Consider the following 18592-nt stretch of genomic DNA (forward strand, 5'->3'; position numbering starts at 1 on the left):
AACTACAGTTACAGGTTATCATTAACATGTAAACCACAAATGTTACTGGGACTCTTCTGTGAAGGGTAAACATTAGAGTAGCATTTATGCAAATGTATCTAGGGGTCCTACATGATTAAGTAAAATGATCTATCTTAACAATAACTGTTGCCATGGCATCCAGTCTTTAAACACACATGAAGTCCAGTTCTGTCACTCATGTGTATCTCCATAGCAATCAAAGTTTTCTAAGAGGAGAAAGCATTCAACTTGCCTCCTTTCTCATTCATCAACTTCAATAATGCAATGGAAAATAAAAAAGTAAATAGATGCTAATGTATGAGTATTTTTCAAGTTATGCTTAGTTTTTTTTTTTCTAGTTTGATAAGTGCAATAGACTTTTATACGTAAAACCCCAAAATAATCCAACAGAAATTTGTTTGCACTGCTGATCAATGTTAACAAAAACCCAAAACAAAACCAAAAAAAAAGCATTTAGCTAAGAACAAAGGCAAAGCAAGGATGACTTCTAAATGAATAAAAACTGGTTATTTTTAAGTAACGTTCAGGAAAGTCATAAAGATGACTACAGGAGCTTATGCCTGCATCAATAAATGACAGAAGAGCTTTTATTTTCCTCCTTTCTGCCAACCGTAAACCTAAGAACCATCTCTTATCTACTACCAATTCTTGGTAATTCTTGGGTTTGGATTACTATTTCTGACACGTTGAATATCTCATTCTATATTTATTACCATTTTAAATGTAATAATTTTAAAAGACAAAAAAATTCAAATTCAAAACAGGGGAAGTGGTAGGGATCCCTATAATATGCAAACTTTAGCAGAGAACTCAACGCTAATAATTGAAGCAAGTTTGATTTATTACCAATACTTACCAGCTGTTTTTCCAGGTAGATTGACCAAACCACAGCATAATGACCCACTGTGAGTATAATGAACAAGAGTAATGCCAGCTCAGCATTGCTCATTTTTCTCACCCGCCTGTAGTAGAATACAGGCTGTCGCCAATCTGGTAGTCCATTGATCAGAATATCATCATACCTACAGTAGCAAATATAACAGGCTTTCATGGAGAGCTACAAACGAGACCAGCCCAACCATCCCATCATAAAGCAAAACAAACGGTAATGCACAGACTGCTCGAGCAAAGCGCGCACAAAAGCTCATTTAGCGGTTTCTTTCTGTAGTACAGCGGCGTGCCCTCAGCCGAGCGCCGGGCGCGGAGCCGGGCACAAACTGAACCCACGCGGAAACGCGCTTTTTTTCACAGCCGGACGTATCCGCGCCGGCCGCGCAGCAGCCCCGATCGGCCCGCCGCAGAAACGGCGCCGCGGGAAAGGCTAACGGCGCGGGCGGGAGGGGCGAGGAGCGAGGAGAAACGCCTCGACCACCATCGCCCCGTCCTCCTTTCCCAAATTAAAAGCACAAGTGGTGGGGGATGGGAGGATCGCCTGCGCTTTTGTTCCGCTCTGCGGCAGCGACGCAGCCGCGGGCCGCGCTGGCAGCGCGCGGTCAGGAAAGCGCGGCCTGGGCGCGGGGCCACCCAGCTACGAGCTGCGCGCACCGCGGCCCCGCCTCGCTCGCTGCTCGAAAAGCCGCCTCCGAAATCAATCTGTTCTAACGCCGCTTAATTTCGCCAACCCCGCCGGCTCTGCGGGAACCCTTTTTACGACGACTCGTCGGCTTTCCTCCTAACGAAATTCTCCAGGCATCTCGGTATGCCGGCAGCATCTTTTAATTACGGCGCGCCGACGCCATGGATCTGCCGAAGATGGAGCGCGGCCGTTCACGACCGCCCTCGTGCCACTCCGTACCTCCTCAGAGCAAAGTTTCCAACACAGAGCCCTACGGTAAACCCACAACCTGAATGCGCTGGCGATGCACAACCTGTTCATCTGGAACCGAGTGCAACTCATTACACATTCTGATCACACCGTTTCCAGAATTAAATCTGCGCTGAAAGGCCTAATTTGGTGCAACACATTGACCAAAATATTTTAATTAAAAATATTCTGAGTTAGTTGCGGGCCTAATTACAGGAATAGAAATAGGGCCTATATTGTCATGCAGGTCAGTAGAACTCAGTAGTAGGGTTTTTCTCAAGTAAATTGACCGATCCAGGAATAATAGCGCAGCTGCTAAACTGCCAGTCTTGACATGTAAATCAATTTAAATGCAACAACTGCACTAGCTACTTTGATAGTTATTAAATTGATACCTTGGAGATGTACTAAAAAAAAAAATCCACTGCCAAATTCTTTTTTTTTTTTTTTGTAGGCAGAAAAAGAAGCAGTGGTTCTAAATAAAAAATACCCTTTAATTCGGCGCATCCAGAAAAGCTGACTTTGGATACAACATTTGCTCAAGCTGCCGAGCGTTGCTAGGCTCCTTCTGTGCAAAAGATTTAACGCTGCGAGATTCCGCAGTGCTTTAAGTACGTAAAACATGTATTGCAAAATTGTACCTTCCTTGGCAATGACGAGAGTACTAGGATTAATATCTATTAGCATAAATTTTGTTGTAACAACATTTTTGCTTTCCCAGTAAGTTAGGAAGAGTTCATTAGCGCTGCCTTAACACAAACTCTCTGCTCAGATAAACTCCTTAGCAAGCAGTTTCAAAACTAAAACTTATTTTTGAAGAATATAGTACTGTTTTAGCATTTAAAAACAATAACGTATTTGCTAAAACATTCCATACTTTTATTCTGGAATAAAAACCAAATATTTTAGAATCAAAACCTCTTTTTAAAATTAGACTGATAAGACTCTGCAAAATATGTTCTGCCATTGACAGCTTCAGAGAAATAAATACACAAAATCAAGAAAAAACAAATCGCTTTAATACTACTATAAATTTATTAAGCATTTGTTTCCTTGTACAATAGGAAATGTTAATTGAGGCACTGAAAATTTGTCCACAGATTTAAATAGGGTCCATACACGCTAATGGTTACAATCTCGTAATACTCAAAACAGGGCTGGGAAAAAATGTTTGACAACCGCATTCTATTATAAATTATCTGTTAAGAAAAATAAATTAAGACAGCAGAGTCTCTTGCATTAAACACTTTAAACAGCACTCTGTATTTACTAGGCTACGTCCGCTGTTCGGAACAACAGTCTCCAAGGATTAAGTCTCAGAATCAATGCTCTATTGATTTTACTATCAATGAGCATTATGGCTCACACGACTGGCCATTTTAAGGGAAGATCGCTTCTATTATAACCCACTTTTTATAATATATACTGTTAAAAGATAAATCACTGCTTTCAATAGTAATTAAGCTCTGTATTTGAAAAATAAGGATACCAATGATATTTAGGTTTTCAACTGGAAAATGATCCTACTGAAAGTCAGAAGTTTCCCTTAATTTTTAAATCTTCCCTTCCAAATTTAGGATGTGGTTTAATTAAAAGCAGGTTTCTCATTAAATGATTTATGTATAGAAATCTATATTAACTATGGAGGATAGTCAGCTAATCCGTGTGTAGAACTACACTCATAATTGAATTACAAAGCATTCTTCTTTTGGTGACGTATATTAATTGCTACTCTCGGCAAGAAAAATCAAACTGAAAAGAAAAACTGTATCTGCAGTACTTTTTCTCAGACCAACGCACGCAGAACACAACAAATGTTCTGCACCGGATATGCTTATCCGTTATCTCTGACACGTAGCGGTCAGCAAACTGAAAAACCACAGAGCACCAGTACATGAACAAGACGACAAAAATACATTTATTAATATTTATTTATATAATACATGTTTGTAACTTACGTTGAATCTTTGCTTAAAAACTCGGGATTCTGCGTTAGTACAGGAATCCAAGTCTTACAAGCAACCAACTGCACAAGTATTAAAATTCCATTCTGTTGTGAAGTTTCATTTTAGAGCTCTTTGTGGAATCAATTACATTGCAAGAAATATCCATTACCTGTTGTAGCTAATTACAGTATCATCTATTTTAATATAATTACTCCTCCCTTTAACACAGCCACTGCATTTCATATTTCAAATTATTTCAGAGGCCTGATATATTTCATATACTATAAGCTTGAATTGATGAGATCTGCTCTGAGCTACAGGAATACTTCACTGATGTTTTTTTATTTGGGGTTTTTTCTCCTTTTTCTGTCAAAGACACCCAGTGCAACATCAGCCAGAACAATTTACACCTATGCATGCACACACATAATTATGATGAGAGCAAAGACAAACCCCTTTCTTACTCTAAACAAGCATATCTTGATTCCTTTACAAATGCTTCTTCTAATCAAGTCCGCATTGTTACAGAGAATAGGCCTTGTAGGTAAAAAGCTCCTTAAAATGGCAACAAACAAAGAAATAAAAACCTAGATTTTTGCCTAATCACAACTAATAACAACTAATGAGCCGTGCAAACTTCTTTGTGAATTAAAAATAATCAAAAGGTAATAAAATATCATCATAGATTTTATTTACCAATAAGTGACTTAAAATATATTTCAGGAAATGAACCCACTTCTACATATCCTAAAGAAACTTTTCTGTAGAGATTCAAATACTCTGCAATGTGCAGAAGGCATAAAACATTAAACAATGCTACATGAAACAATCTGCATGCATGTCTCATGTTAGAACATCAGGATGTTTTAATTATGCAGCAGTTAAAATGTGTAAGTGAAAAGCACTAGCATGGCAATATTATTGTATTCTATAGTACAGCTAATAGCATTAGAATACTTCACAAACAGCTACGAACCTTTCTCAAAAAAAGCAAACTAAATTATAAAGTTCTATTAGCTACTTTTTTTTTTAATAGAAGAACAGCAATATTTTAAGAAAGGCTTCTGTCATCAGCTACAGCAAAAATCCACTGATAAACATAAAAACAGAAAGGCTCTAGAACAACGATTACATTTAGCTGGCCAACAGATCTGCCTTTCTGAACACCCTTTCTGTACACACACAATTAACGTCTCTGACATTCACAGAGACATGGAGGAAGGGTTTCATTAGACAGAGTTCTATTGTTTAAAAACGGGTTTGTCGCTCGCTCACACAGGGCAGGTCCTTTTACTCCTATTTGTACCGTTTCTGCCCTCTGCGTACACACCAAGATCAGTGCTGGCTTACAACACTTCTGAGACCAACAGCCAGAGGCAGGCAGGTACTGCGGGCATCCCCAAAAGGGGTCTGCAACTCACTCTTCTCAAGGCGATGTAATCTTGTGCTCCAAACCATTTACACATCCCATCCAAAGGGGTTCCCAGCTAAACTGCCAGAATGTGCCACCAACTAACTTGCAAGACCAACTCCCATCTCACCCCAGCAGGTCTTTGAGTTACTTTAGAAATAAAAACTAGCATGCTGGAAAGGGGGAAAAAAAAATCAGGCAGAAAGCCTTGTTGCAGCAGACCCAAATAGCTGTCTCTGGAATTAGGATAAAAGTGAGTTGATAAGCCGTGAGACAAATGCTGCAGCATCCTGTGCGTGGGTATGAAGGTAAACTTCGAGCCTCTTCCCTTACAACAGATAACCAAATAACATTCCAAGTAGGAAAATGCCCAGAAGCAACCACTCTCTCCTTTCCTTTGCCATATGGCTGCAAGAAACAGATGAATTATCTTACAAGAGAAAGGCAGCTCTTAGCAAAATTACTTGAGGCTTGTTTCAAGGATACGAGGCAACAATTCCTTAAAGGAAAAAGGAGAAAATACTCTTCTCACAAGCTCAATGAGAGTTTACCATTAGACTGTGAAATAAAGCTAAGGAACAAATGTTTTCTGAAAGTAAAGAAACCATACACTATTGTTCACAGAATCACCAAGGTTGGAAAAGACCTCTAAGATCATCTAGTTCACGTTATTCCTAAATCACAGAAGCACAAAACTGAAGGGACTTCTGGACTTCACCTCGTCCAACTTCCTGCTAAAGCAGATTCCCTACAGCAGGTCACACAGGAACGCATCCAGACAATTTCTGAAGATCTCTAGAGAAGGATACTCCACTACCTTTTTCAGCAGCCTGCTCCACTGCTCTGTCACCTTCACAGTAAGTAAGTTTTTCCTCACATTTGTATGGAACTTTGTATGTTCCAGTTTGCCTTTCCTATGCCTATTGCCCTTTGTTTTGTCACTGAGCACCACTGAAAAGAGCCTGGCTGCATCCGCTTGACTCCTGCCCATCAGGTATTTATTTATATGCATTGATAACCCCTCCTGCAGTCTTCTCTTCTCCAGGCTGAACAGCCCCAGGTCTGTATTTTCACATAAGGGAGATGCTCCTGGCTTCCAATAATCCTTGTCACCCTCTGTTGGGATCTCTCCAGAAGTTCCCCATCTTTCTTGAACAGAGGAGCCCAAACTGGACACAGCACTCCAGATGTAGCCTTACTAGGGCAGAGCAGAGGGAGGAGGATCACCTCCCCCTGGACCTGCTGGCCACGTTATTTTTTAACGCACTCCAGGATACCACTGGCCTTCTTGGCCACAGAGGCACACTGCTGCTCAAAGCCAACCTGCTGCCCACCAGGACATGCTGGTCCTTCTCTACAGAGCTCCACTCCAGCAGGTCAGCTCCTAACCTGCACTGATGCATGCAGTTATTCCTCCCAGGTGTAGGACTCTGTGTTTGTTCTTGTTCAAAGTCATTCACTTCCTCTCCACCCAACTCTTCAGCTTATCCTGCACATTATTTCCAAGAAATCTGACAGTAAATGCTATTTTATTCAACTATATTTATACTTAATCAGTGACAGAAGCAGGATCAACCACATGTCTGCACTGCAAAACAAAAATACAACAGATATTGCTCCCTATGTGCAAAAGTTACTGATGATTAAATCAATATAAGCTGGAGCAATCCATTTCTGCTTTAACTTTTCATTATCTATTACTGTGCTATACTAATTAATAACATTTGCTCAAACAATCTGGTTTAATTAATAACTTTCATAATGTATACAAGGCTTAAAAACAATTTTCATAAGCTACTTCACTCCTGTTCCATGAAAAAAGACACCATAACATCTGCAAGGTAATCCCAATAGTTTCAGGCTGGAAACAAGATCCAGGTAAGTTCCAAAATATCACAAAGCAGCCGTATGCAAAGTTGCAAACAAAAAAGTGAGAAAATGTTTGGGACAACCAACTTTCCAACTACTCTGAAACCACTTAGCTAAAGACTATTTATTTTAACATTTCCTCGATTAGGACTTCACAAGAACAATCTCTGGTGAGAGGAGAAATGAAAAACCATCAATTTTCAAAAGTACTCCTCTGAAGTACATTTTCATGACACTTGATGAAAGGATCAAAGACTGTCCTATGTGTACTATCAAACCAGGAGTCATGACAAGAAACCAAACACCCTTCAAGAAATGCCTCACAACCCTCAGCTTACACTTGTAAACCAGAAGATGGTTCACCAGAACGCCAACCTAAATGTACTTCTACAATGGCTCAATTTCCCTTATGATGATGAGCTCATTTGGACAGCCGCTTAAGAAGACAACAACAACAAAATCTTCCAGAAAAGCATAGCTTTTCAGTTTTCAGTCCTGTCCCCTTCACATACTTCTGGACCTGCTTCCAAAGCCGCAGGGACAATTATCAATTGTCAATAAAATACTGTATTCACATCAAAGTTTCAAATACCGTAGACAACACATCTGAAAGAAAAGCAATAAATTAAAGAGCAGAAAAAACGTTGAAGAAGGTATAAATTGAAGACAACCCCAAATACCACACAAAGAAACTTTTCCTGGAACACTTGAGTGATGACTGACAGCTGAATCAAGAACTTTAAGTTCAACCACAGCTTTAATAAAACAGACAACAACATTCAACACAATCCAAAAAAGCGATACAGTTGAGAAATGTTAAAACAATGATTTGCTCCAAATACTGTGTGGTTTTTAAAGCTTTTAAAGGAGGATAATGAACATATCACACAAAAATACCTATCAGCTTCCCCTGTCAGCCCACAGTCAGAAGAATTAGAAACTGAAATTATGCAAAAATCATCCAAATAGTTACATTTAAGACAAACAGGACTTCAGTTTATCACTGGCATAAATGAATATTTAGGAAACCGCAGATTAACTCACCTCTTCCTTCTTTCTTCGTCCTTTAAAATCTCATAGATAGCCACCAACTAGAACAAAAACACAAAAAGAAATACTTAATATTACTTTAGAATAGAGTTTGTAAAATATTAATAATAGTATCACATGTTACATTTACAAAAAAAAAAAGCTCTTTATTAGTTTCGTTTTCTCCTTACAGCACTATGAATGAGATTCCATGTGCAAATGAAACAGTGACATAATCATATATAAGCTGCCATCAGAGACACAAACAAGCAACTGAGACTTGCGTCTCAGTTACAAACAAGGAAACAAACAACAACAAGCGATGTATCATTTGTTTCATCCAAAAGTTCTTCAAATTACGTAGCCAGTATTTAGCCATCAGCGTATTTTAAAGGCTGAAGTAATGACAACTGTCTCATGGTTTTGGTCTGTTAAAAAAAAAAAATAAATAGATTCATTGTTCTTACTAAGACGCCATTATTCTATAAAAATCTGATCCTATTTTCACAAAACTTATATAAGAAAACATTGCACTTACTTGCCTAAACTGTGTTTCTGCATTTTCATCTTTGTTCTTGTCTGGGTGTAAAATCAGTGAAAGCTTCCTATATGCTTTCCGAATATCTGCTGATGAAGCATCCTGCAACACGTAAAGAGAGCAAACTGTCAGAAACAATTCCCAGAACTTAGTTAGGAAACAAAGGCAGTCAAGACAGTGTAGGACATGAGGCAGTAACATTGGAGGAATCTAACCACCAAACCACACAACCAGCGAAATGATCGCCGACTCCACGTCATCTTTCATCTCTACTTCCTTTGTTATTGGACGTTCATTACAACAATATTTGTCAAAATTTTCTAACGCTTTCTTGCTTAATATCATACAATCATAGAATGGCCTGGGCTGAAAAGGACCACAGTGATCATGCAGTTTCAACCTCCCTGCTATGTGCAGGGTTGCCAACCAGCAGACCAGGCTGCTCAGAGCCACATCCAGCCTGGGCTTGAATGGCTCCAGGGATGGGCATCCAGTGCACCCATTGTACCACCTGAAAGTTCAAATAAAAGCTGAAAATTATCGCAACCAATATACCTTCGAGTCACCACTTCTGCAAACTACTGTGCTCAGCTTCCCAAACTTGGGACTTGCTATGAGCTCTTTCCTTACTAACATTTACATGAAATTCACCAATGGGATTTGCATTCAACTATAGCTTCACCACCTGTAAAAATGAGCATTTTGCTAAAGGAGCTTCAAATTGCAATCCTGAGGCTGTTTTGTGGCACCGACATCATTCTGTATCTCGATGATAAACTGGCACACGTTTTGGGAGAAAAAATTCAGAACATAAAATGCATCAAATTAGCTGTACAATGCACAAATTTCTAGATTAATGACTGCCATGCAGTACACGCTATGAAGATATCCAGAAAAGGAAGATTTTGAGGGTTGTGATGTGTGGTATCTAAGTGTTACACTCATCAGAAGATCCACAAAGCTCCAAATAGAAACAGAACTACTTGTATTCTATTACAAACATGTCAAAGGCAACATTTTAGAAATATTCTTCTGACAATTTTAATTTCTTGACTTTATACATATGTTGTTCCCAATACAGTCTCTCTCTCAAAATTACAGTGTCAACTGGGATTAAAAAAACACCAAAAAGACAGATCTGAATTGGCTGAGAGAGGAACAGAGCTGAAATAAGATAATAATTAATGCAATACTGTAATTAGCCTGTCAGGCTTTTTATTATAAATCATTATTTTCATTTTAAAAATTTCAGTTTTGTAGCACAAAGGTATAATAATGCCATACACCACTTTGGGCCAGGAGTGAACATTAAAGCAAGATTTGGGAGAAGAGAAGGGGAAAAGGAGAAAGTGGGGAAAAGTGCAGCATTTGAGAAAAATCAGCTATGAGATGATGCTTTGAGGAAATTGGTATTATCCCCTTATGTAAGACCAAAATTTTCATATCCCCTTCTCTATCCAAAGAAGGTGCTTTGATTACTCATAGGGAAGATTTCTCCTGAAATGACTGCATCTGCATTTCTTCATTTTCATATTTTCCAGCAGCTATTCCTATGGCACACAAAAGCTGAATTTGAGTGGGTTAAGTACCAGCTTGCTTCCTTCTCGATTACTGCAAACGAGTTGTTTCCAACTGATGCTATACGATAGGTTTATTTTTAACCGTTGAAGGAAGACATGGTGATGAAATAGATGTTCTAAACACAAACTCACAAAACGCAGGTTAAACAGAATACATGAAATAAAGACAAAAACAAAACAGAAACAAATCGTTTAAAAATTTGAGATTGAGACCATGAAAACCTCAAGAAATGAGTCCCTCCAGACTGCGTGTTAGAGACAGGCCACAGCTTATTCCTTCTCTGCTACATTCTTTGATGCACTTGGTATTATTTTTGGAACACGCTTGATAAACTGTGTAAAACCTGATTGAAGCATATTTTTAAGAGCTGTCTGGCAGTGTTCTTCCAACTACTTCAAACAACAGACAAGCAAAAAAGTTATGATATTTTCAGTTTTATCAGGACAATTTAAACTTGAATTTCAGGCAGGAGCAGCAAAGCTTTCATGCTTTTATGCTTAAACAAAGCAAGAGATCCCAAATTAGCTTTGAAAAAGTAAAGTTGCTTAAACATTTATGTTGCTTCATCCTGAGAACAAGTATTTCTAGATTTACAGAAACAGATTATTTGTCTTATTTACCAGAAATAACTGAAAGATTGTTTTGTTTGCCCTATCCTACCAACTCAGTCAGCCACCTCATAAAGCACATGGGCTCATCCTTAATACAAATATTAATACAAAATACAGTATTTCAATACTACTACAGCAAATAAAAAAATCAGGAAATAGTTTACTGGTATAGTCTTAGCTAGGCTATGAAAGTGATCTTTATTAACATACCAGCTAATTGTAATTAAACCTTCCAAAGGTCAAAAAGGGGACAATAATAGCAATAAATGACTACACTGTTGCTATAAATGATTTAATCACTATTGGCCCACATAAATTTCAGAAGTGGCAGTAAGACTGCCAGTTAACTGACTCTTTACAACATAAAGAAGGAAAATGTGTGTTTTGAAAATCAAGCTCCAAATGTGTTGTCAAAGAGTGCTACCTATGGGTAAGGTTACCATCTTCAGAGAGGTTCCAGACCCATGAGGAGGTGTCCTGAACAGTCTTAGAGGTGCAAAGTGGAGTAATTTAACGAAAAGCCTCTCATCTCCACAGAGCTTCCTAGCAGTGTACAGCCCTAAATAGAATACAAAGAACAATTATTTTCAAGCTAATAAAGAAACATCTACCATATTGAAGTCAGCTGTTCTAACAGACTTTCACTTATAGCTGACTCTGTTGGCCACTTTCCGTAATGGCTGTGCAGCAAAACAGCAAATTAAAGAGTCAGCGCTTTCTAAGAGTAAGGTATTATTTCATATACTAGGCAAAAATCCAAAGACTAGGGAGAGAAAGCCAGGACCACACTGGTTTTGCTTGTTTTAAAGATAAAGCTGAGAAAAGAAGCAGAATGGCCTCATGTGTATTTCTGATACCTCAATCTCAGTTACACCTAAGGAGAGAAAAATAAGATCTGTACAGGCATATCATTTAATAGCAGTAGGAGCTGGTATTATTACAGATGGATAGAGACAGCATTAATCAGTTTCTCCGACTCTGTGCTTCAAGTTGGCATGTCATGCCACTGATACAGCCAGATGAGTCTGCCACACTGCCTCTCTCATGTGGAAGCAAACACCAGAAGCACAGCCCTATTCCTCAATCCTGTGACAGCAACATTGCCCCGTAAGACTCCCAGAGCTGATCACACCTCTTTATGATCCTGCTTCTGCTTAATGGATCTTACCCCACAACTTTTCCACAACACATAATTTCACTTCAGGAGGAAAAAAGCAATACTCTACCATGCACACATACTTTGGGGGGAAGAAAAAAAAAAAAGAAAGAAGAAGAAAGAAAAGATAATGCAAAATGAATGCTCTAACCTGAACCAAAAGCCACTGTAGCTGCCAGCTGAGCAGCTGGAAAGCACACAGACAAATCAAAACAGAAAAGATGTTTTATGCTAGAATTAGTTCTCAGAAATACAAAACAAATGTATATTTTATTAGGTTACAGACTGGCCTCATATATGTGGAAATACATGCAAGTATTCTTGAGGGAAGGTTTTAGTTGCTAGTGCTATACTGAACAAGTAGAGTTAATCAGGTGTTTAGGTACAAGACTTCTAGGACAAATTTGAAAGTTCATCTTTCAAACATTTTAGCATAAGCCTTTCACTACAACCAAGTATTTTAACCCAGAAACAAGCGAAACATTTGAAGGAATCAACAGTATGCCAAAAAAGTTGAAGACATATTGAAGGAATTCTGTTGGAATTCACATCACCTTTTTAAAAGGTGATATACATCAGATTCCCAGGGTAGGGGAGAAGAGGAAATATTCTTCTCCCCTACTTATGCCATTTACTTTTAGCAGCTTCTTCTGTTCAGACAATTAAAACATATATTACTAAAAATTTTTTCACTCTGCATCATTTCCAGATTACCCAGTATTATCAGAAAAAGTACATAATTAGACTACAAATAAGATACGGGGAAATTAAGAATGAATTTTTTTTTTAATCATAACTGATAACAGATCAAAAATAATGGAAATTTGCTTTCTGTATTTTGTATTATGTATTATGTAAGATACATAAAAGTTAGAAGATATAAATCTGATCTCAACAGTCTATACTAATTTAATTCGGAGCCTCTCCTGCAGAGTTCACTTCCACCTTCATGTGTAGAAAAACTGGTGTAGAGCTCTGCAGCTCTGTATTACCCCCCACTGCCTTCCATGCCTAATGTAACTATGATTACTAATGAAGCTTCAAAGAAAAAAAAAAAAAGCCTCATTGTGGTCCCAAGACAATTCTTGAACACATAACGTATCAGATATTGCCATAGGCAAACAATGATTGGGTCAAGGGGAAAAAAATAATCAATGTCTACATAGTTTTCACTTACTAACATATACAATTCAAAACCTAAATTGTTCCCTTGAGTGCAATGCAGTTACTGAACAAGACTTAGTTACTTACAATTTAGCAACTGCCTCTAACACAGCAAACATGCTCATTTCATCTTAGGTTTTAAATATGCCCGCTGATGTCCTCAAATAGTTGGCATTACCTTTGTGAACAATGGGGAGGCAGTGGTCCAGAGGACAAGCATGCTGGCAGAAGTCACTTTGCTACTGACCTGCTGTTTGCCCAATCACTTAATGAGTGTTAACGGTTTACGGGCTGGTTCAGCCCAGTTCTGTGACTAGCGGGGCAGAGGGATTTGCAAAAATCTGCGCCTCTGGGAAAGGGAAACAGGGGACCCCAAAATAATTAAAAACAGCAGCAACGATCTGAGGAGAAACAAGCTAATTTACTAAATATGGTATCAGAATGCAAGATAACAAACTATAATACAATATAATTAGAATTGAAGCTAATAAATCAAATGTAATGAGAATGTCCAAAAGGTGGATAGGCCTCACCATAACACTGAGGTGAGACGCGCAGTCTGGTTGAGCAGCAGGGAGAAGAGCCTGACGAGGAAGAGCAGTCAGATGACCTACCAAGGCCTTATATCTGTTCCCCACAAGCAGAAATGATAACAACACAGCGAACAGTCTTCTGCGGAATGCAGGTCTCTTCTGGGACATTACTGGAGCATTAACACTTTAAATTTCAGTGCACTACATGATGTTATGATGTGGAATACTGGTAACCAAAAATCATAAACCCATGACAATGAGCTATTATAGAATGGCACCAGGGCATCTCCTTCATTGCCGTGCTGCTGAATAACTGTAGAATTTTCAGCAACATGAACTACCGGAGCTAGAAGGCAGTCCAAAATGATGACTGTACAGAGCACCACGTAAATGTATCTGTAATGTGAAATGCTGTACCTATAAATGCCCTCAGGAGAGGCAGGAATGAGACAAAACATATCTTTTTTAGGCTCCGTGAATTATAAATCTATTGATTCCTTGGTTTGTTTTATTTTAAATTAAAGAGCAATTAAAATAGGAGCATACAGCTCCTTCAGTACCATTTTCCATTCAGAATCTGCACGTAGAAGAAAGGGTGTAAGTCCCATTTGGTAACCATTAAGAATACAAGCTGAATGGCACAGAAAAAGAAACAAAAAGTAAGCCTAGTAAACACAACATTTGATTTTTTTTTTAGTGAACCTGCAGGACACACAGACAGTCCCACCAAAACCCACAGCACAAACCAGAGCAGATGACCACACAGAAGCTACAGCTGACTGCTGAACGTGAGATCACCACCGCAGCCTTCCACCCAGTTTCCATGTGAGGCCTGCAGAAAGCTGCACAACCTTCGTTCAATTAGAAAGAAGCTCAATAAAAATAAAGGGTGAAGACACTCCTCTTTTTCAAGGATGTAAATTGAGTTCAACCCATGTTTGCTGCTTCGCTGCAGATGGCTGCTCCAAGCACACCCAGGGAGGAGGAGGTATTTGCTCTGCTGCAGAAGGGGCCATGCATCTCTCAACATTCCATTGATTTAAACAGAATAACAGCACAGCAGGGAAATATGTAAGAACCAAAAATAATGCTAAAATGGCGTTTTAATGCTTTTTTATTTTGCTAAGTTTTAAAGCAATTCATGAAATGAAAATGAATACAAACCAGCACAATGTATTCCTGTAGGCTTCTGATAACTGGCACAATCCCTTAACTGGCATGCTTGTTTCCAGGGGAGTGTGTCAGATGAAAGAAGACTCTGTTTTCAGCCTAGCATGCCAAATGAATGAAAATTCTGCTGCCTCATGCTTGAGAAACAGAAAAAAAGAATGTTCTCTTCAGCACATGTGCACAATTACACATGCTTAGCTTTTCTTGATCATTCTGAACAACATTGTTTATATGTCATTTCTTTTTCTGCTGCTGAAATTCTTTTAGCTTTCTAACTTTTTACTTAGGTTTTCAGCAATTGATTATTTAGATGTGAAAAATCAAGAGAACACTGTCCTGTATAGCTGTGCTGTGAGGTATGATTTAACATGAGCTTTGCATCTGAGATGCACAGAACACACACTAATTCTGTCAGAACATTTTTAGAATTATTCCTTCAAATTCAGAATGGAGAAAAAGCTCCCAAACAATAACTGAGGACATAATTCAAGCCAAAACAAACTAATCTGAAATTTTGATGTTGTTAGGGGTTATTTTCTTCTACGTTTTCTTTCTGGGAGCTCAAAAGGAAGGAATAAGTAAGTATCTTTCATTTATTTCACTTTTTTTTTTTTTTTTTCCCTGGGAATGCTGTTATGTATTTATTGTTTTATATACTTATTGTTTATATATTGATGCAGTGTTGTCTGTATGTTTACACAGTAAGACTGCTGCTTTTACAGCCCAAGTGGGCAGGGAAAGCAAAGCACAGTGTCTCCTGCAGAGCATTTCTTGCTCAATGCCTTTTGCTACAGCAAAGACGCTGTGCTGTGCTGTGCTCACACAGCTGTGGAGCACCGCTGTACAGCAATGAAGATTTTTGGGTATTGGATCTGACAAGTTCCAACCCCTCCTTCTATGTAATACCCAAAATATGCTGCCGCTTGATTGTTTATACAGTTTTCATGCTACATTTCAGCTTTAGTATGTTTCTAAGTATGTAAGGAATTAAAGGAAATCAGAATCAGCAAAGCTACACCCATACATGGCCTTTCTCTCCTCTCCTCTACTCACTTATCCCATTCCCATCATGATCTGCCAGCAGAACTGGCACAACTGACTTGTACTCTCCTACACATCTCTATCCCTTCAAATGACAGCTTCCCAGACCTCAATTTAAGCATAAATTTTGAAGGGATATTACTAACAACCACGGACTTAAATGATTACGGTCTTATAGGAAAAAAAAAGACCAAAATAAATTAAAAAATAGCACATACGCACACAGCTCTGGCTACTTTCTCATTGCTGAACTCGCATGCCACCTGAGTTGCTGCTGTTACTTTTGTGACTGTATCTTTAATTGACTTGTATGCTCGATAACAATGTAAAACTTTCTTTAGTTTTGAAAAGTGATTATAAACAACTTCCGATTCTGATGACCAAAAAAATGAGGAGAGAAAGTCCACACGAGAAACAGGATATAGGATATGTGGCCAAAAAAATTATAAAGCCATACAAGAACCCATTAGAGAATGTTTATTTCTAACACAGAAGCTGTTAAAATCTGCCCTCTGCCTTACGCATCAGCACGGCACTGACATGGTGAGTAAATCCCCACAGACATCTACTTTCAAAATAAATGTCAGCTATTTGTTAGTAACTTCCTCAGCTCCATCAGCTGGGAAGGGCACTAATTCATATGCCCATACATCCGTCATACATGTATTGTCACATCCATGCAAGGATGCCAATTTAAAAACTCACGTAAACAAACGTACCTCCCCAGCTGTCCTCAATGTTTAAACAGTGCTCCAATTTATATTTTCCATTGTTGCTCAGCTTCACAATTCATTTTAAGAGCAGGTAAATAAAAGCTGCTACCCAAACTGGGAATGAATAGACAGTGATTATTTTCTTAATTTAGTAATGGTTTTAAACACATGACACTTTTTAACCAACTGACAAAAACACAGCTAACGTGAAACCAGGGTGCAAAGGAAGTTGGAAAGAAAAAACCATACCTTGCACAGTTAACTATCCTATCAAAAACAAAAAGATGTATCAAATAAGATGCTGGGAGCTCTATCCCAGATCCACCAATACTCAGCATTTCAACTGTCAAGCTGAGTTGCAGAATCACTGTTAAACCAGCTAACACCAGCCTTTGAAACCTGAAAAGATGCTGTTGAACAGAATTATGTTTTTTAAAGATCTTGACAAATTGCAGAATTGCTCTAGAAGTTTCCTAAGGGAAAGACTAACGGACCACATGTGGACAGAAATCACCAACCACACCAGGGCAGGACGGCACAAAGTGGCTGGGCAGAATGACGGCCCCTCACAGCCAGTGGCACACCACTGCCTGCCCGAGCAGCCCAGCACACCCCTCACATCAACTGCACGATGCCCAGCAGCTGCCCCATATCGTCTCTAAGCAGCAGCAGCTGAATAATGGCAAAAGCAGCTCAGGTTAGACGCGCTGCAAATCTCCCAGCAGCACTGTTAGCTCACTGCAGCATGGGCCGACAAAGCCTCCATGGTGGGCCGATCTCGCACACATTCATCAGGCGTGACTCAGCTTTAATTGGTTCTGTCACAGCAGGGTACAGTAGATCACTAACATTCCTGTACTTTAGGATTCAAATATCCCTTTGATGATCAATTTAATCATTACACTGACAATATTCCGACTGGATTTATGGTATCTGTTTAAAGGGACCGAGCTGGCAGACAGCACTTTTGCCACACTGAAGGTGACAGCTCCTGCCAGAAGGTGCTGAGATTTTCACAGCACTTCAGAGGTCACTGAAAGGAGCAGCAGTACCAGGAGGTACCAGGAAGCACCCCTGTCCGATGAGCGGGAACCCCGGTGAGCCCTGCTCCATGAATGGGACCACAAGGCGGTACTCTTATTTTTCCTGTTACAGACCAGTTACTCTAAATTACTACAAGAATCATCCCGTAGAAGGTGTTCACTAATATGCCATCCTTACATCCTTACAGTTTAGAAGACTTTTTCCATCAGTTATCAACTGTAAGACTAGCAAAGCACCGTGAACAGCCACCATCAGCACAGTTTCCTTGGGAAGGCCAAAAGGAAAGTAGTTCTAAGCCAGGTGAAGTTTAAAAAGCAGACAGGAAATTCAACAAACAGCATAAATATTTTAAGCCAAATGAAACTATTCATTTAAAATTGCTCTGTATTTGGTGTATTTCAAATACATGTTTAATTTCTGCAGCAAAAACATCTAAATGAGGATATGGCTGAGATACTGTAGCAAACCACATCCAAGCAAAGTGGACTTTGAGGGGCACCTCTCTCAAAATGCTTTATGTTTTAAAGTAATATTTTAAAACCCTGGTTAAACTATTTCCTATTGTTTAGCCAGTTTCTGTACCATACTATCATACTGCTGTAGCAGCTATTTCACAGAAATTTCACAGCTATTTTTCTTAGTTTAGAAACAGCTAAAATGGTCCCCTGAACTTGAGTTTTGAGATCTCAGTGTAACTCTGTCTGCAGTCTTCTACTGGCATATTTGTCCTTCCAGAGCGTGGAGAAGACAGGAAAAATTTAAAAACCTTCTTTATCTCATTTTCTGCTACAAAATACATATTCGGTTTGGGTAAATCCTTAATGACTTTCTCCAGAAAACAACGTTAGCTAAATGAAAGGCATAAGAAAGCAACCAGACTACGAAGGTCTCGTGTGGATACCTTTTCCTCAAGTAATATCATATTACTAGCATGTTTCTCTCCTCTCTCTCTCTCAGAAAA

The 18592-nt window shown here is 38.9% G+C and overlaps 1 protein-coding gene across 1 annotated transcript in view; it reads right to left on the reverse strand.

Moving 5' to 3' along the window:
* Positions 1–18592, reverse strand: part of DNAJC1 (DnaJ heat shock protein family (Hsp40) member C1) — a 94219-nt gene that overhangs the window by 52497 nt on the left and 23130 nt on the right. Inside the window, exons 2-4 of the mRNA XM_042816898.1 lie at positions 8619–8720; positions 8096–8142; positions 878–1043 (exon numbers count right to left, since the gene is read on the reverse strand). Of these exons, the coding sequence (XP_042672832.1) occupies positions 878–1043; positions 8096–8142; positions 8619–8720 (315 nt within the window). The remainder of the gene's footprint in view (positions 1–877; positions 1044–8095; positions 8143–8618; positions 8721–18592) is intronic.

The sequence above is a fragment of the Centrocercus urophasianus genome, unplaced genomic scaffold (assembly GCF_019232065.1).
Source record: "Centrocercus urophasianus isolate 14NV4802_14NV808 unplaced genomic scaffold, USGS_Curo_1.0 seq_16, whole genome shotgun sequence".
Classification (NCBI taxonomy): domain Eukaryota; kingdom Metazoa; phylum Chordata; class Aves; order Galliformes; family Phasianidae; genus Centrocercus; species Centrocercus urophasianus.